The 21,059-nt window shown below is 40.0% G+C and overlaps 1 protein-coding gene and 1 long non-coding RNA gene across 2 annotated transcripts; one reads left to right on the top strand and one right to left on the bottom strand.

Annotated features, from left to right (window-relative positions):
- Positions 1-1,709: 1,709 nt before the first annotated feature.
- On the bottom strand, positions 1,710-20,760 carry gpr83 (G protein-coupled receptor 83). Its single transcript, XM_048266480.1, has 4 exons — positions 20,403-20,760; positions 8,679-8,804; positions 3,170-3,303; positions 1,710-2,663 (listed from the first exon to the last, which is right to left on the bottom strand). The coding sequence occupies exons 1-4, from the start codon at positions 20,721-20,723 to the stop codon at positions 2,198-2,200; spliced, it is 1,047 nt and encodes a 348-aa protein (XP_048122437.1). The 5' UTR covers positions 20,724-20,760; the 3' UTR covers positions 1,710-2,197.
- LOC125309581 lies at positions 6,025-13,460 on the top strand. The gene is made up of 6 exons (XR_007196148.1): positions 6,025-6,175; positions 8,696-8,817; positions 11,889-12,281; positions 12,400-12,552; positions 12,652-12,747; positions 13,239-13,460. It is a non-coding gene; the product is annotated as an uncharacterized LOC125309581 (long non-coding RNA).
- Positions 20,761-21,059: the final 299 nt, after the last annotated feature.

The following is a 21,059-nucleotide window of genomic DNA, read 5'->3' as shown; positions in this document are numbered from 1 at the left end:
TAATCACAAAGTCAGTAGTGTTTCGTCATCCGGGTTACCAGCTCTGCCAGTCAGGGGGGAGGGGGAGGGGATACACTACTCTACAGTAATTTGAAAGTGATTGCAGTACCAGTTTTGGCCACAATCTTACATACGGTTTCTTTAAGTTTTATGTGTTGCGATTATGAGGGGTCCTTGGAGAATTTTCCACTCCATGAGGGGTCCCCGGGCCCACAAAAGTTTGAGAACCCCTGCTATAGATGACATCCTAGGGTCAAGCATTACGGCACATGACATGTTACTTACTATACAGCCCGACTGACAAATCACTTTATTTCAGACAAACTATAAAAGTCTTCCTCTGAAAGGTTTCTTGATCCCTTTACTTATAAAACAAATACATTAAAAATATTATTGAAATAAGAATTTCCCTCATGGAATCAAAAGAGTATACTATACTTGTTATCTTTGTGTTAATGTTCTCTTCATAGTGTGAGATTATCCCATATAATAGTTTTGCTTGCCATTTCAATGCCATCATTTTCTTGTGCTTTAGTTGAGGTAAGAATGGTGTTATAATATAAGCTACAATGTGTCTGTGCATTATCCCACAATCCCTACATCCACCAGTAATAAGCAAATGGCTCTCTGCATTGTGGAGGTTACTTTACAAGCACCATTAGTGCAGAAAGAAGTACATAAAATATGTGGTTTCATAGCAACACTGCAGCGTGGTTGAGGTTCATTGTGATGGAACAGTGGTTTTGAATGAAAGTAGCACTGCATGTAGGCTAATAAACACATTCTGCAGTCTCCTTCTCCATTGAGATTAGTGCATGAACGCATCGGTCTCACTGAGCAAAGAGCTTCAGAACAGGCAGGAAAACAGACCATTCCACCCCCATTACTCTTGATACAGTATATTCAAGTCTGGTCACTTTCACCAATAACGTCTGATCTTTAGCTGAGGTGTAGGCTGGGTGAACCCTATGCCCGTTGATCACTCCTCTTGTGCAGTAGAAAATACATAGCGGACTCCCTTGGTCTGGTTAAGGCGAGACACGGCAGGTGAAAACATCGTTTTTTCATGCACTGGTCAATTTCGAGCTTTTGGGCTAATTTACCTTAGCATGTATTCTTTCACACTACTAGGCTACAACAACAAAGTCCGATTTACACATTTAGGTGTTTATTTCATTACATTTTGTCTACTCGCGCCTGTATAAAATCAAAAAATCAGAAAATCAGATTAACTTGAAAATAAAAAAAAATCATCTCCATAGAACTCCATAGAACTTTTTATTTATTATTTATTTCTCCTCCATCTATCTACCCATGTCCTTGATTGCCTAGCCTTTCCTTGCCCCTGTTGCTCTTGGGTGCTCCTTGTTGGTGCCCCCCAATCCCAATCCTCCCCCACCTTTCTTATGCAGCCCTTGCCACTTAATCTACTAAACCCCTCTTCTACTGCACTTTTTACCCCCCCCCCCCCCCCCCATAAATGCACAAATAGGCTGACACCAGACATAATTTCATGCCTACTGTCACACTGCATGGTAGGCTATAACCAAAAGCCCATATTTTGTAAATAAGCAGGTCGGATCGCGGGTCGGCTAAGCTGTAATTGTGTCCTAATTAATATTCGCGGTCTGAGTTGCGGTCGGGTTGATTAAAATATCGGGGGAGCGGGGCGCTTGTGACCAAACCCGCGCAACACTGGCACCTTTGTACACCAAACTTTCCAGTTATAGACATTTAACCGTATTTTTAAGATATTTACAGAGGGATTTGTTAATAAATCATTCCTGGTCTGATTTATGTGACATTTTAATCAAAACAATATGGCAAAAATAGATTTTTTAAGGCTATGGACAGTATATTTTGATTTCCTAGGTAATGAAAGCAGATATCCTGAAATCCCTCTGTAATTTTATTTTCATCTTATGTGTAAATTGTACACACAAGTACTTTTGTAGTAATTTTGTACCTGGCTTTATCATATCTTCAGATCTATCTAGGCCTTCCGAAAATATATGCAAAATTGCATATTTAATGAGAATACCTAATTTGCATAATTAAACATTTGAATTTCAAAAACTTGTAATACATTTTTTTTCATACCTGTGTAAGTAATCAACTGAGGAAGTTTCATGGTGCTGTCTATTATTTTACAATTTTACCCTATTCACCTGTAGTGTCTAGTCGCCTTAAAGCCAGACTAGCTGAGGCGGGGAGTAGCCTTACATCTGCTCTTAAAATTCAGGGCTTTGAGCTCGGCCCTAAAGTTGTGATTGAGCCAGCAGTAGATGAAAGGGTTGTAGCAGGTGCTGCTGGTGGCGAACCAGTGAAAGGAGAAGTAGACGGCATTGTTGGCCTGGATGACTTTGCTGGAGAGCAGCACCACGTAGCAGTTGAGGGGGAACCAGCAGATGGCGAAGACGGCCACCACCAGCACCAGCATCTTGACCGTCATGCGCTTGCGGCGGCGGTGAGCGATAGACTGGGCCAGCGTCACGTCGCCGATGGTGTTGTGCACCCACACCTTCTTGGCCACGATGATGTATGCCACTGAGATGATGGACAGCGGCAGAACATAGAGCAAAACGAAGGTGGCCAGGTCCAGATACTTCCAGAAGAGGTCGGACGGTGCAGGGAAACTGGGCAAGCAGATGACGCGCACTTCACTGGTGGAGCGACAATGAGAGAGAAAGAGAGAGAGAAAGAGAGAGAGAAAAAATATTCTGAATGTATTCAATTACCTCTAAATCATGTGTAAAAAAACAAACAGGCAGGCATAAATATAAAACATTATCCAATCCACAGGGATACAGTGAGACAGATATGACCAGTAAAGTAAGAAGGACAAAGACACTTCCCTCCTGAAAAACAGACACAAATGGATGTCTGACATAAAATGTCAGATGCTGTTTTATTGGTCCAGTAATTTTAGTATCATGTCTCCTCTCATTGGTAAACATACTTATTTCATTAGTATATCTAAATGTTGACCGTTCAGCTTATTCTCAGGCCCTTCTGAATGAGCCCACAGTGGAATCTGATCATAAGTCCCATGAGGAATCCTCCCTGAGCCTACATTTATATAGACAAAAGAATTAAAAACAAACCACTATGAACAGAGGTTAAAATAACCTCAGCTTTGCATTAAGAGTCATTTCAGGTTTGTTCTTACCCATACTCAAAGCGCAACAGTTGCTGATAGATCGCATGTGGCAGGGAGAAGCTGGAAGCCATCACCCATATCACCGCAATCCACACCAGGCCTTTCACACGAGACATCCGCTGCTTCATAGGATGCATGATCAGCTGGTCGAACACACATACACACACACACACAGCAGCATTAACATTCATTGGCCACAGAAAGTTTACCTTGCAATTGATTCGGTCAGAATGTTTTATCAACATTAACAAAACATTTATTAACATTTTCAGGAATTTTCTACTTATCTACAGTATATCGCATGACCACAGGTACCACAGGCAACTGTCCCTGGAACAGACTACTGTGCATTATAGAGATACCAAAGATCCTTGATTACTAGCTCCGCTTTAACCCTCTCTGGAGATACGGTAGGGATTTTTTGTTTGACTTTCATTATTCAACTAATATCAACAGAACCTTTGCAATTTCAATTTTTGCCCATTGCTTACATACTAAAACAAATGCTTAGACAGAACCCTCAAATATACCTAAACTTTTTGTAGCATACCTTACTGTATACACGGTGTAACTATAGCTTAAACACATTTTCTGCTTTGTACATTATTTGCAATTCTGTAACACACTTATTGTGAAACACTACACACGGTTTCTTACATCAGACACGTTCAAAAATGAAATCTTGTGTTATTGTTAGGAAAACACTTACATTCAAAATGCAAGCATATGGTAATTGGTAATACTCACACACATACCTGAAAACATTTACAAAGAAAGCTGAATACAAATCAGTCTGAGGCTTAGCACTACAAATAGACTTGGCATGCAGGTATGTGGTTGGTGGTCATATACTTTTCATTGGCACACTGAAAATAAATTTTCAATAGGTTTTTAGAAATGGGGAGAGGCAAATACAGAATTGTACAAGGGTACTCAATGTAAAAGTACACTTGAACAGGTACACAATAACTTACCTGAAGTCTATTTGTAGTGCTAAGCCTCAGACTGAGGCAGATCTGCATGCATTATGAATGGAAGTGTTTTCCCAGTGTTCCCTTGATAACAGGATTTCATTTTTGAAGTGAAGTGTCTAATGTAAGAAACCGTGTGTTTCACAATAAGTGTGTTGCAGAAAATCGTGTAAATCAGGTATTTGCTTGCGTATACAAGGAATTTGGTCTCTGCATTTATCCCATCCTTGAATTAGTGATGCACACAGAGCACACAGTGAACACACAGTGAGGTGAAGCACACACTAACCCGGAGCAGTGAGCTGCCTTGCTACAGCGGCGCACGGGGAGCAGTGAGGGGTTAGGTGCCTTGCTCAAGGGCACTTCAGCTGTGGATGTGGGAATGGGAGAGCAGTGCTCAACCACTTCCCCTGCCCACATTTTTTCGAAGCCCTAACCAGTAGGCCACATCTGCCCCTTCTGAAATTGCAAACAATGAGCAAAGCAGAAAATGTGATTGATCGTACATGCGTGTGTATTTAGTGAATTCTTGCAATGTGATGCTGTGTTACATAAGCAACTCACCCAATGCATTTACAGTCCATTAGCTCAGCTAGTGCTACGTAATGCAGCTATTCCAATTGGTATATTCATAATTTACATTATTTACACTATTACTTATGACAGTATGATTGTAAGTGATTTTATTTGAACAGGCTATACTAGCTTAAAGGTGCTTTAAGCGATGGTAGGCTACGTGTTTTTTAGGCTAAAACCTTTTATGTTACTTTACCAACCGCTATCTGTCTGTGTCCTGAATACACTGTAAAAAAAAACATGATCTCGCGATCTCTGTGGACAGCCCAGGCTCCAAAAACGGCAACAAAAACAACCTGGGCAAACCTAGCCGATAAAAACATAACAAACTGTTCCAAATTTTGTTTGGAACAGACAAGATGTGTCAGACGAGATGTGCGTTTAGAAGAGTTTCAATTGCACAAGAGCAGCAGGGGAGGGAGAGGGAGGAAGTAGCGAGCTAGCTCTAGCTCTAGTTTTGTTTGAAAGTCAACAGAAGTGACGTTACCCAGCGCTTAGAGCACCTTTAATACTAATCTAAATAATATTTTTCTATTTACTTTCACAGATTCAGTGGTTTCCTGTATCAGTGCCCTTATATACAATTAAAGAGTCAACTTTACTTCCATGTCTGGGTTTTCATTCAACACTACTGACAGTTTAGCTACCTGTCAACTCATGCAAGATAGACACACACTTCTGGAGGACAGAATATCTATGCTGTATGGTAGGTGAACATTTCTACTATTACAAATTTGTTTACCATCAAATTGGCTTCGTAAAGGTTATATTACAGTAAGGTGAAAATCTTGCATAGTGTACCTTATGCTACAAGAAGTTTAGGTATTGAGTCTTTAGTCTAAGTATTAGTTTTTAGTGTGTAAACATTGGGCAAAAACTTTATTGCATTGATAACTGTGATTCTATTTTTCTTTATTTCTGAAGAATGTTATCTTTTGTAAAAACTTCTGTTGCAAAAAGTCAGCTGTCAGAAAATAAAGAAAATGACAATAACTGACAATAAAGTCTGAGAAAATGACAATAAAAATAGAAACACTGCCGTGCTTAGAAGACTGCATTGTTTTATATAAAGCACATCAGTGTGTTGCTGTTGATTTGAAAGAGTATATCTATAAATGTCACCAAATGCTCTATTACTGAGGAAATATATCCCTTATTTTCAAAGCCCAATATTGAAAAATAATTTGACTTGCTACACAATCTATGCCAGGTCTCTGGGCTATGGTGATTTCAATGGTTAGATTGATTTGTTTAGATCCAGTGAAAATGCTGCGTTGACAACGCCACGCCATAACTTCGGTGTTCCAAAAGCCTCTGTCAGAAGTCTGTCACTTTTACAGTCTGTGATAAAACACTTTGTGTACATGTTGTTGAAACGTTATGGATATTAGAACGTTTTTCAAAAGACCACCCAGCTCCATTCAAGCAACAACATCGCCCAGTGAACTGACGGATGGTGTTGTTTCAGGTTGGTGATTTCACGTTAAGAGCTTTCTGTCAGTTAGGCAGGCTAACGTTAGGCTACTTGGCTAGCTCCCTAAATGCTTAACGTTAACGTTAAATGTCCTCGTTCGTCGGCGGAAAAGGCAAATTCAATACTCTCATAGGCTAGCTAAGCCTACTGCAGAATAAGAAATTCCAGCTCCCAAAACAAAGTGATCCTCGTCTTGTAATAAATTAGGCTACACTGTTTTGAAATCTCAGAAAAAACCATTAACAGTTATCTGCCCATGTCAACTTTTCAGTGTCATATGTTGCATAAGCCTACCTTAAAACCTTGTTGATATCCTATCCACCACCACAGATCTTATAATCCAAGAGTCCACATAAATATAAAAGTCATGTTATGTTGTTTTGGATGCCTAACTAATTATTATCTAAAAAAAACCCCATTACAATGATATATTGAGAGGAAAGGGCCCTTTCCATAAGTGTGTTAATCAAGCACCATGCAGTCTGCATTCATAATCTAGGTGCTTGATTTTATGCACCTGTGTAAAGGGGCCTGATGAAACCTATGAATAATCTTGCTAAATTACAAAATTAATATAATTTAGAAACGCCTATGTCAAGATGATAATGCATTCCTTCTAAAATACCCTTGTATCATGATGACTGGCCATACTGTAATTATATCATAATATTATGTATATTATAGTATAAGATATTCTATATATTTGTCACACAGATGAGATCAGGGAAGAGGAAGAAGGAGAATAGCAATAATAAACAATAATGTCATATCAAACAATAGCCTAATGAAAATAAACAAACACTATAATATACAAACCATAAGAAACGCTTAATTAACTAAGTACATGCTAAACAGATATTAACAGATATTGCCTCTTGAAAGACCCAAAACTATAATTTTGTGTCACAGTGTAGTGCCAGTCAGATACCTTGAATCTGTTGAATGTTAGTTTCACATTTTTTAAGTCTCAATGTGTCCATTAGTTTACACAAAATTCACTAAAAGTCATTATTTAGCCAAATAACTTTCAGTGACCCCCGGTGGACGGTTACCCCTCCCCACCTCCCCAACATTCTAAATCAATTGTATGCACCATATTGCTATGTAGCATAGTAATGTTATACACCATTTCAAAGCTTTGACTCTTGGGAATCCAAAAATGACAACTTTTTTTCATGTACAATCTGAATAGTGCTTTACATTCTCAGATTAATTTTATTATGTCTCAATTAAATTTGATCCAAAATGCCCCCCTCCCCCTCCTCCGCTTTTGGTGATACCCTGACTTCTGGCTGCAGTGTAGCTGCAGCACAATAAGTAGATGCCTCATATTGGGTACTGAAATATTCACAAGAATCCATAGAAATTGAATCTTCATGTTGTATTATCCAATATTAGTTGTACAGATGTATAGTCTATCTTATACACACTCATTGAACCAACAAAGTAAATGCAAAAATAGAGACTTTTTTTTGTAATTATTCCATATTTTGTGTAGTCAGTCTATATCAGAACACCTGACATACAATCTAAATAGTCCACAAGAAACCTCAAAGTGTTACCTTTCATTTGAGACCAGGATTATGCTTCTACACAAGGGGTTCATGTTTGATTGTCAGTATGCATTTTGGATAACAAAAAGTCCTATGGGGAGTATCCATAGGCATTTTACAAAACGCATGGGCATACCTTGGCAAATAATCTAATAAAATAGTCTAAAGCACTCATATTTTCATTCTATATTGATCAACTTTTGCACACAGCTGGTTGCTAGGGCTTAGTTGTGTTTCTAAGGGATATCAAGTGACCTAGAGGGCTGAAATGTGGTCAGTTCAGAGATGCTTGTAATCCGGCAGAAAGAAAAAACTATATTCTAGCCTCTGTAGCTCTTTGTCAGTACATCACACAGTTATCTTGACTGCTTCCTACGAAAGCTACAGGTTCTCAGCTTTCTATAGAAGTCCAGCACTTGATGGTTGACCCCAAAAGAGGTGGGAACAATGCCCTTGTAAATAGGCACAGTGCAATTTCAGGCAAAAAAAAACTTGACATTTTTACTGAGAACTATGTAGTTAGGGGGTTATTTAAATTTTTTTAAATGAGCTAAGCCCCGAATGTTTACAATGTCTGGCTCCGCCCCTGACATCCAACCGTTGGAACTCGGCCATCAATCATTATGTTAAGCCCGCCTACCGACTCACGATGTGATTGGCCTTATCGCAGCTTAATTTTTCACAAGCCAACAGAGAGTTGCTAGAATCTAGAATTAAATTTGCTGCCGCTAGGGTGCGTCTAGATTTCTAGGCTAGTAAGCTATATCAAAAACTGTAAATTGATGCATTAAACGTACCAAATTGTTTCAGAAGAGCAGCAAACACAATCTTAAACAAAGGTTTTAAATGCAGCTGTTTACCAGGCTCTGGTAGGCTACCTGGGTCTTAATGGAACTAACACAAACCAGGCTAGACAGATGTCTGAAAGAATATAATTAGGTTACCTGATGTCTGTCCACAGCAATGGCGACCAGGGTCAGAGCGGACACATGCACGGAGCAATACTGCGCAAAGCGACTGACGTGGCACATCGCCCTGCCAAAAACCCAAGTGCTGTGGACAAACCGCACCTGCAGTATCGAAGTAAGCATCAATCTATTAGCACACATTCATAGGCATCAGTGGCAGCATGTAGGCCTAGCACTTTTTTCTTGGAAAGACAGGAAATTCAGGGGAGAGAAAATGTGATTATTCGGTGTGACGTTCATACACTTCACGTCATGTATTTGTATTCTCAGTCAATGATTAAACAGTGAACACAGCCAATGATTAAACAGTGAACACTTAAGCAATATAGTGAGAGTGGGGTTGGTCATGGATATTCCCACGGGTGTTGTTCGGCCGTAGCCACGAGGCCGGAGGCCGAGTGGCGCAGGCAACAACAGCCGTGGGAATATCCATGACCAATCCCACGATCACGAGTGCTATATTGCTTTTATACAACAATTCTACCACAAACTAAATAATCTGAAAACACCCCAATATTGTTTAAAAATGTTAATTTCGACATCGTTCTTACGCATCAAAAACAGTTCCATTTTCTATAGACCCTTTCAACAATAAAAACAAAAACAATGCTTGAACGTTCTATTTGGGCCCCAATCTACTTCCTCTGCATTAAGATAACATATGGAATGTTAAAAAGGAAGTCTTGTGGGGCCAACTATGATGCTGATAATGGAACTGTCTTGAAAGGGTCCATAGACAGCGTCTTGGTTGCTAGGTAACCTACATTCCAGATCCCTCTTTACGGGTCTTTGTGGTTTACGTGTCTTCTTGAAAGAAATGTTGAAAGTCGGGCTGAAATCACATTCATATCTAGCTTTGCTGCATGCATGTTACAAGGACACTGGGCCATGTAATTATGTAAGGGACATGGTACTGCAAAAAAACGGAAACATAGCCTACATTGCAGAACAATTAGCATCCTCGTTTATCTTACATACATTGAGTTGACTGTGTGGCTTAATCCACAGATGTGGTGAAGCACTGCTTCGTTATGGTTTGCTAAGGAGTAACCCATTGCTTGAAATAGTGGAGAGCTGGGTGTCAAATCCTCGCATTGTATCGCGGAGTGATTTATTATTAGCTGTGCTGAGTCTGAGTTGAAATGTCCAGGGATATTCAAGTCAAGTCAAGTCAAGTCAGTTTTATTTTTAAAGCGCATTTAACATGCACATATGTGCAACCCAAAGCGCTCCAACAAACAAGACACATAACAAGACAAACGATGCGGATGGGCGTGAGTCGCCTAAGCGTGCCCATGACATCAAGACATGACAAATACATTTAAAAAATAACAAATACAAAAAATGCTGGACGGAGCGGCGTAGTCGCCAGCGTACCCGTGACACCAAGACATATAAGACAGACAACACAACAAATAAACAAATAAAAAGTGAAAAAACAAAAAGAAAATATATTTAAAAAGGGGAAGGTGATGTTAAAATTAGTCCAATTTCCAAACCAGCTGAAAATGTCCAAGGGCAATGGTGATCCGTGAAAACTGCACAGAGTGTCTTCACAACCGATATGCCAACAAAGTTCTTTAACGATAGCAAATGATCAACCCAGTGAATTCACTGGCAGTTTGGAGATCACGTTGACGTTAGGCCTTGTAGACTGCAGTCTGGAGATCACTGGAAGCACAGTCTGAAGTAGTGGGCGATCGTGTAGATGCGCAACTCGGTGGACTTCTAACAGCGACCGCCTGTTACTCCGTGAGACTGCAGCTCCTCACCGCTAGGCTAACGTTAGTCTGCAGTTGGCATGGCAGCTCGCAGGTCAGCAACAGCTTCGGCCACCCACGGCAGATCTTTCGCAGAGTAGCTAGCCTAGGTCCAGCTGTCCTGAGAGATCCCCTCGACCAGACAGTGAAGTGCACCGTTCACGGATGGATGGAAGGATGTCAGAGGCCCAGTTAGTCTGCAGTTGGCATGGCAGCTCGCAGGTCAGCAACAGCTCGGCGGTCACGGCAGATCTCCCGCAGAGTAGCCCAGGTCCAGCTGGCCCGAGAGATCCCCTCGACCAGACAGTGAAGTGCAGCACCGCTCACGGATGGATGGAAGGATGTCCGATGCCCAGCTAGGGCAAAAGCTAGCCATAGCAAGCTCCCAATGGACAAACGTCAACGACGTTTCAGCTGACTTAGAAGCAGTAAAAAGGACTAAGAATAACACGAAAACTATCAAAAACAACGTAAATAAATAGGGAAAACATTTAACTAGACAAACCAATACAAAAAATAAACATGACATTACATAAAATTACGAACATTACATAAAAACAAACAAAAACATGATGCCAGACGGAGCGGCGTGTCTCGCCAGCGTCCCCGTAACCTAGCAACCTGATTCCAACTCATGGAACGTCACTCGGCCAATCAGAAACAAATAAATAGTTCCATAGAACCCAATTGTTGTATAAATTACGTTTTGAAACTACACCTTAGTTATGGAGTGGTTTAGAAGAACTGGATGATTTTCAAAACATGCATTTCATCGAAAATATTTCGTCAGAAGATGTGCCAACATTAGTTTGAATTGCACTGTCATTGCACGTTGGTTACACTTTTATTACAAGCGCAGGCTAACATCCCACCCATTTATTTTTTTCAGTTTTATCCACAACTTAGCTGCTAACGTTACCATTAAAGTGTGGTGTTCAGTGGTTAAACTTATGTGGCCAGAAATATATTGTAGCCCATTGTTGAGTTTAACTTGATGAGGTAGAAACATAGCACTAGACTAGCTAACTAGCATGAAATCAGGGATCTTTGGTAACAGTTAGCCCAGCATTCACCTATTTTGTTCGGAGTAACCAATGTTATGGCTAGTGAAGATATTTTTTCAGCCAACTTGTCATTGTAATATTATGTTACTGATTTTACTCTTAATCTGATTTACACCTTAAAAAATGTGATTAATGGCCTTGCATTTTGGTTATGGTATTTATTCTTTTATGGAACTAAAATCACATTATTTACTTGTAAAACATGCTATGGTAACACACTATTTACCTAAAGTAAACTGCCAGTTTAGTTATTTCCTTGAAGGAACAATATGGAACCTGATGTAGCCTAAACATTTTTTTGCATTGTGTGGGTCCTTATGTAATATTAACTCTTTGAATGTCATAATAATTATATGTTTCAGGTGAGAGAATTGACACCACATGCATTGCAAGTTTTGCAATTATTCTGCAGACCAAGACGGTCTCATCAGACATCACCAGCTTAACCACAGAAGACCAAACCATTGGCCGTGTGTTCACCCCAACTGTGTGTGTGTCTTCAAAACCCAAGGAGCTTTAAGGTCACATCTTTCAAGAAATCATAGGAAAGGTACATCTGTTCACCATCATGAACATGAAGATGATGATGCTTCACTTGAGGAACAAAGAATGCTCTTGATGGAAGCATCAAAGAAAGCCCGAGTAGATGACACACTTATCAGGGTGAAGATGGACCTGACATTCTCCCTCAGGTGGTTGAGGACCAACCCATGGTGATACAAAATCGATGGCCTGCTTTGTTCTTTAAAGAACAGGTGTGTTTTTACAAAATTGACAAGTTGTCATTTAAACAGCTGTAGACTTTCATTTACATGGTAATATTCGGAGCAACACTATTGGCTTTACTCACTGTTCTTCTGTACATGTTAACAGATTGGTGAGGAGTTTTTTTCGCATCATCAACAAGAACTTACTGGGAACATTTTGAGCTGCAGTGGAGAAATACACTCCGAAACTCCTTTGGCTCTACCGAAAGCATCCTTTGGACAGGACCTAGAACACATCCTGATGAAGCTTGATGATGAGGTATGAGTTATGGTAGAGAAAATACCTCTGTTCACTGAGGTGAATGTTTCTTTGTCTGATATAAACACATTTTCCCCTTTCTTTTGTCTTTTTTGATAGACCTCTAATATTATCCGGCACCGCCAAGATGCTGCACTCAGAGGACTTCCCATTTTTCTCTGTGAGGAACCTGGAGAACTTTTCAAGCAATGTCTTGTAAGTATCAGTCATCATAACAGAAATATATGGAGACAAAATTAACATAGAAAGATGGGATGGAAGAAGATTGCCTCAGCTACAAATGTAATTTAAAAATGTAAATCAGGTTTATTGGTCAAGTATACTTGTGTATACAAGGAATTTGGTCTCAGCATTTATCTCATCCATGAATTAGTGAACACACAGAGCACACAGTGAGGTGAAGCACACACCATGCTACAGCGGCGCTCGGGTAACAGTGAGGTTAGACGCCTTGGTCAAGGGCACTTCAGTCATGGATGTGGGCATGGGAGAGTAGTGCTCAACCACTTCCCCCGCCCGCATTTTTCCTACTGGGTCGGGGATCGAACCTGCAACCCTTCGGTTACAAGCCAGAACCCCTAGCCAGTAGGCCACGGCTGCCCCATTAGAATTACAAAATGAAGATGATATGTGTGTTGTGTGTACTTGAAAATCACCTTTGAATGCTTTTGTCATCTCTGTTATAGGAAACTGATCCAGATGATGTGGCTGTGGGGGTGCTTTATGTCCTTGAGGACTGTGCTGTGGAAACCTCCTCTCCAAAGGTGCAAAACATTTCATTGATTCTGGAGGAATCTGTAGTTCTACAGGACATCGCGGATACTCCCACTGCAGTGGCATACCTACGCCCTCAACATTTCCTACCCAGAAGATCTCTCACACACACACACACACACACACACACACACACACACACACACACACACACACACACACACACACCCTCTCTAGCATGTACACACAAACACTCACTCATATACACTCTCTGTGTCTATTTTTCATTCATATTATTTTAAAGAGGCTTAACATAGTGGCACTCTTTTATTTGTTTTTAATCAGTAAAATACACCCTTGGTCACAGTGAAATAAAATACTTGAAATGTACAACATTGTATGTTATGGATTTATTTTAGTTTGTGAATTTAAAAATTATGCAAGGGAAAATAAGTCAGTTTCCAGTATAGTGGAAAGAGAAATCCATATATTCTTGATCAACATTTTGTAGTGCTGTGAACGAGGCTATTGACTGAGCAAACATATATTAATTGGTAGAACGAGGAATTTACCATCAACAGAACTAAACTAGATGTACCGCAGAGCGGTACAAAATATGGCCGCCGCCCAGTCCAGCACATTTTTTCCACAAAAATAAATCATGCTGAAAGGCCTATATGATTCTAACTGTCTCACTAAATTGCATTATCCACCCTCAATTCTCACTGGTATCTGCTAGACAACAAGTACCAAAACATGATTAGTTCATAGATTTCACATGTAAAATTCATTTTATACAACCCCACCCCCCATCTTGCCTGTTCATAATTCTGAGAAATTCTTGAATTGTGTGCATGTGTGCGTGTACACGTTTATGTTTATGTGTGTGTTTGTGTGTGTCTTTTTTTTCTTTTTCGCATGCCCAAATTTCCGTCAATGATTCCCGGGACACTGAAAGACCGGGGTACACGAAACTTGGTGGGCATGTAACCCCACATGGATAGCATGGAACCATCGTTTTTCGTTTTGATCTGTAGCCCCCTGCTGGACTGGACCCCGAAAGGAGGGTAGGGCAGACACAGTTTTCTGTGAATATCTCGAAAACCGTAGGGTTTAGGAGGACCTTTTTTTTTGTATGTTGATCTCAAGGGGCCATGTCAACCCATTCCATAACCACTCATTTCATGTATAGCGCCACCTAGTGAAACACAAAAAAGTAAAAATGAGGTGTTGTAATTGAAGGTATCTGTGACCTAACATAGTCAAAACTGCACGAAATTGGAAGTGTAGGATCATTATGACACCCTCTGTATGCACGCCAAGTTTTGTGGAATTCTGTTCATGGGGGGCCACACAATAAATTCATTTATGTTACTATACACCAACTGGCCTGTAGGTGGCCGGAGACAGTTTTCTGTGAATATCTCGAGAACCGTAGGGCCTAGGAGGTCCACCTTTTTTATGTATGTTGGTCTTAAGGGGGCATGTCAACCCATCCCATTACCACTTATTTCATGTATAGCGCCACCTAGTTAAAAATTAAAAAGCAAAAAATGAGGTGTTTTCATCACAATATCTCTGGCTGACAAGGTCAAAACTGCACGAAATTAAAAGTGTAGGATCATTATGACACCCTCCGAATGCATACCAAGTTTTGTGTACTTTCGTTCATGGGGGGCCTTACAATAAAATAATTTATGTGTACATTTAGTGACGTACACCAACAAGGATTCCCGGGACACTGAAAGACCGGGTACACAAAACTTGGTGGGCATGTACCCCCACATGGATAGCATGGAACTGTCATTCTTCGTTTTGATCTGTGGCCCCCCCCGCTGGACTGGACCCCCCGAAAGGAGGGTAGGGCAGACACAGTTCTCTGTGAATATCTTGAGAACTGTAGGGCCTAGGATGACCAATTCTTTCCGTATGTTTGCCTCCAGGGGTCATGTTAACCCATTCCATGTGCACACATGTGCATAAACAGATACACACGCACACACATACATTTACAGTAATCATAATGTGATGACACATACTCACACAGTAGACATATGTACGCATGCATGCACATGCACAAACACACATACGCAGGCAAACACACAAGCACGCACATACACACACACACACACATAAACATAAATTTGTACACGCACACATGCACACAATTCAAGAATTTTTCCCGTCATCTACTCCCTGAATTTTTGGTCATTGATACCCGGGACACCGAACCACCGGGGTACATGAAATTTGTTGGGGATGTAGCCCCACTAGACTTTTACGGAAAAATTTCATTTCGTCCCCGGGGGTTCGCTTCCTACAAGGACTGTAATTTACCGCAGCGAACATCTAATAAGGATAGGACGATGTTCACATGAAGTGTAATTCCCATTTCTTCTTGAAGCCGAAATAAATCTGAGGATGTTTATCGGACATGCTTGGTTTTTACTGCAGGTACGTTAATCTTGTAATATCAATAAGGAACTAGGTAATGTTACCGTTAGCGTTGGTTGAGTGATGGAGGCATTTGATTGATTGCATTTGTAGAAAACTATAAATGCGGTTATACCAAGCAAATGTATAGCAGCACTGTTTGTATCTTTTCGACTGTCATTTATTGCACGGCAACAAAATCATTCTGTGCAATGGAAGATTTACCAACGTTATAACGGGTCTGATACAGTTTTGCCTATACATACGGGAGACTGAGAAGCCTGTTTATTTTGTTTTAAGTGCGTGCAGGGGGTGTGAGGGGAATCGATGTGCTTTGATTACAGCTTGGTAGTTGTAGTCTGTGAAATTAAAAAGCACGTGTGTGTGAAGTATCCAAACAATGACACCTTCATTTCATTATGGCTGCTTTAGCAAAACACCTTAAGCTACTGTGTAGTGGGTCCCATTTAGAAGTGGCTACTTCATTCGCTTTCCTTGACTCATGGAGCTGCGTGAATGTTATTACAACTTTTCGCCAATGATATGACAGTTTAAGTCCGCTTGATACTATAAGGCGAAGCCATTGGTTTCCAAAGGAGATTTTATTTGTGTCGCCAGCATAGCCTATTGACAATTTATGTTGTAAATAGGCCTACCTTATAATCCTACCTGTAGCTTAGGGAAGCTAACAGCTTTCTATTAGGATCTAGTTTGTTAGTTACCGCTTTGTCATAACTCCCTGATGCAGAATAGCCAGAGCGTGTATATCTCAATCGAAAAATTAAACAATATCGGGTGCCTATGGACTAGGCTGGGTGAACCCAGCCTTATCTGCCCGCTATTTAGTTTTTGATTTCTTAAAAGATTGAGCTTGGTCTGATGAAAGCCAGACTAGCCATGGACCTCAGTTACACAATGCAAGGGAACATGAATCAGCCTATATTTGCAATTTAACAATAACGGACAAAAGCTCTTCAACTTTGGCCCGCTAAAATGTGTATGAACAGTCTAGCGACGCATTTCATCGAGGCCCATTTGGACATGTCAGTTATTTGCACCACTGGTTAGATGTAAAACAGCATTTCGTTTCAGACTAGGCTACTGTTACTTAATTTGTGCATTAACAATAACGTTTCAGACTACTGTTACTTAATTTGTGCATTGACAATAAAGTATTACATGAACTAAAGATGACTAAAATCTTATGTAGAAGAAGAAACATTCACAAAAAATCCATCCATCCAAAAATGACCTTTGTTTTTGATAGCTGTTGAAAACAGCATGGAACTGACAGAGATGTTTTTGTTTATAAATACATAAAAAATAAATAAATAAATAACATTATGCTGATACCTTTTGCTTTTCCCAAATACAATGTAGCCTACAGGTGTAAGTGACCTTTCATCAATCCAGTTGCAATGGATGAACTGTGATGAACTGCCCTACTTGTGATTGTTTAGAGATTTTAAAGGTTTTATAACAATGCTACATCTTCTTTGGCTATTCTACAATCTATTCACTTTTTCAGCACCAGTAGGCTACTTTCTGTGCAGCCGCACACACACACTCAGGCATGCCAAACAAGCATACACAAAAGTTTCAAGAGTGGGGGATGGAGTAAAATATGGAGACAAATTGAAGTGTGATTTATTTTCGCGGAACGGATGTACAGGACTGAGCGGCGGTCATATTTTGTACCGCTATGCGGTACATCTAGTTGTAGTTGGGGTAATTACATGGCTAAAGCGCTGCCCTCATCAGAACTAAATAATATTAGTAAAGACAACGAGGTTATTGTAATTGGGGTAATCACATTGCTTATCGTTGGGAAAACATAAAAATCTGAATGCAATGTGTTGCCTTGTTTTTTTCAATATTAGCAATGATTTCTTTTTTACAGTGTAATAGCTGCCTGTATAAATTTAAAAAAGGAAGTAGCCTACAGACAATGCCAAGATTGCCAACCTAATAACACAGGTAATTAAATAATTGGAAAACCAGGCACTTTGAATAGGTTTGTAGAGAATGATTAAAGTAGGCCTATAGGCTTACATATAGACGGTTCCAACGAGTTCCACAAACAAACCATTTATCAGCCTGAGTGGCCCACTTATTAGTCATTAGACTAGGCCTACATATCAACATTGGACTAGCTTGTGCTAGTTTCCGCCTAGCAATAACGTCAATGCTTTAGCTCTGCTAACCTTTCTTACTGCCTTCCATGTGTAAAACAGGAAGCAACCACGCAAATCCATCAACTCAGGGCCGGTTCTCCCTATACGCACACTACGCATGTAGGGCCCCGCAAGTAGCCTAAATGAAGGCCCCCTCCCCATCCCCTTCAGTCAACCTGACAGACAGGTATATACAGATATAGCGACAGTGTCTCATATAGGCAACATTAACAAGTTGAACATGAAACCGAATTACCATTTAGGGCATGAAAAACGGAAGAAGAAACTTCACAAGCATTAACAACAGGAGCAACAGTAGGGTAAACTTCGCTCCATGGTTTGATGTCAACATACAGTAGCCTAGGCCTATATCTCTCCAGCGCGTGTTGCTGTCCTAGCCTAGGCCTACCTAACAGGGCAGTGCATCCCCTGATCTGTCTGCGGCTTGCTTGCCAGCCTTTCCTAGTCACAGTACACAGTAGCCTACATAGCAAAGTTGTGAAATATAATCGCATATTCCGTTTTTTAAATGCGGGCGACTGGCTACATTTATAGAACCGCATCTTTAAATGCGTTTATAGGCCTAATAACGTGCAGCTCGGGATGAAACTATGTGGCCCCCTATATCAGTTCCTAGTTTGTTCTTTGCTTAGTTCTTCCTGGGTCATATTCATCTGATAAATCAGGCAACTGTGAGTTTGTGCAGCTAGTACCACGACATTCTCCGCAAATGGCAGTGCAAGGGAGTCCATGTTTTTTGCATGTGCATCTCTTTGTGCTGTAGTCTTTCTGGCAACTACAGCGGAATTCATCTAGTAGTTCTGGTTTCACACACACACACACACACACACACACATGCATTCACACACACACACAGACACACACACACACACACACACACACACACACACTGTCTGTTTCCACGTAAAAATAATATACAATTGTATGAGAATCCAGCCCAGAAGTGGTGCCAATCATTTGTAAATCTACCCGCCCAAAATGTAATCTCATTACGTTACTAAGGATTAAGATGGGATGGCTATTCTGAATTTCTTCTGATGTTATCTGTGGGGAAATGTCATTAGGTAACCCTTTTCTCAAATTAAAAACAAAAAATTAGAAAGCAACTGGAGGCAAGATTGTGCAATCAATTCTTAAGGTCACTATAAGTCTATTTGTGGCAAGTGACCCAGGTAAGTGTGGCAAGAGACTTCAAATTTATCGTATTTATGCATAGGTTAACTTATTGAATGGACATGAATGTGTTAGTTATTTGGCCCCTGTTTTTACAGTGCATGAAAATGCCCTGTTCTGTTCTTCCTAGGCTTTTTCTTCTTTTGCTGATCACTTTTGTTTTTTGCTATTCAGCTTGAACCGTTTCACGTGGAAACTTTATTCCAACTTTGTAACGTAGGTATAGGACAAAGCTGCTATGTATTCTTCATCTTTTTAACTTTTTTTCTACTTGTGTTTTTTCTAATTGCCATAAGTCAATTAGGCCTAGTGTTGAGCTCATTTGCATATTTTACATTGATTTTTCCAAGAAACTTGTACAACAAAAGTGTTACTTTTCAAATTTTCACTGTGTGAGGTTTGATTGTGATAGGAGTAAAGGAAAAAATAAGCCCATAGGGTGTATTTTGGGCATATTCGATTAGTACATTGCTCATTTACATATTCAAATTAATTTTCAAAGAAACTTCTAATACAAAATGTTTTACTTTTCATAGACTTTCATTGTGTAAGGTTTTATTGTTGTAGGAGTAAATAAAATAATTAAGCCTATGCGGGTATATTTTGGGTAGCCTATATTGGATTAGTGTATAGCTCATTTGCATATTCAAATTCATTTTCAAAGAAACTTGTAATAATAAAAAAATTACTTTTCATGGATACGTTCATTGTATAAAGTTTTATATTGATAGGAGTAAAGGAATAAAATAGCCCCATTGCTCTGGCCTTACTGGCACACATCTTGGATTGATAAGAATTAAACATTTCCTCAACTAGGATTTCTTAGGAATTTTAGTATGTTGTTCTGGACACCTCATAGAAATTATCTTTTTTACAATTACTTCTATTTTTGGCTCCAAAATGAGTTAGTTTGCCTGGCCGATTTTACAGGTCTCCAAGAAAGACAAAAATGTTGCGTTGTTTTTAACACATCTCTGTGTACAGATAGATTCGTTTTAAGAGTGTAGGTAAGCCTTTCTGACAGTTCACCATGACAAGGCAGCAGCACTTCACATGGTACTCATTAATTAAACAAATGATTAATGCGTTTTCATTGACATCGTGCACAAATCCAGGAATTTAGTCAATGAAATACAGCTATCCTGTGGTATACGAGAGTAGGCTATTCCGTCTCTCATTAATGTTTGTGCGTCAATGTCTCATGATGTGAAATAGAAAAATGATTTTGTCTAGTTACTATATTAGCTTTAGTTAAACTTTGTAGGCTACTTTACCCATCATTCAAGTTAGGGTGCCCTGTCTCTTTTTCGATGCCTTCAGTCGGCAAGTACTTACCAGAGTAAACGGAGTGTTCAGAAGGGTGATCATCAGATCCGCAATTGCCAAGTTCATTATGAACAAACTGGTGACTGAGTGCATCCTTTTGCTTTTGATGACAACATGGCAAACCACGCTATTTCCGAAGAGGGATATAACGATGATCACGGAGTAGGCGATTATTAAGAGAGCTTTCATAGTCGGGTTCTCGGACTCGGTTTCATCCTTGGCACCACTGTCGTACAGTTCATCATCTAGAGAAAAATTCCAGAACGTTGTGTGGTTTAGAAAAACGTAAATTTGAGAAAAATAGCCTGATGAAGTATGTTTAAGACCCATTTCCAACGTTAAGACGAAAAGCTCCACTAGTCAGCTTTTGCGCATAGCAGAGGCGGTCCAACCACTGAGGATTTCCGAAAAATAAAGAGCACTTTTTTGTTGCTATGTGTTGTCAAAACGTCACTTGAGCAGGGTGGGTAGCAGAGTGACGGGGTTGGTAGAGAGCCCGTCAAAGCCCTCGCAACTGCTACGAATGATAAATTATTTGTGATTTTTGTGATTAGGATCCAATTACCAAATGGGTTATTCTTCTCCACAAAGTTACATAAAAAATAGGTTTTGTGTAATTCTGCTGACATACGACACAGACAAAGGACACAGAAAACCATGACAGAA

This window comes from Alosa alosa, chromosome 2, assembly GCF_017589495.1.
Source record: "Alosa alosa isolate M-15738 ecotype Scorff River chromosome 2, AALO_Geno_1.1, whole genome shotgun sequence".
Lineage (NCBI taxonomy): Eukaryota > Metazoa > Chordata > Actinopteri > Clupeiformes > Clupeidae > Alosa > Alosa alosa.
This window is presented reverse-complemented; position numbering and strand designations above follow the sequence as displayed.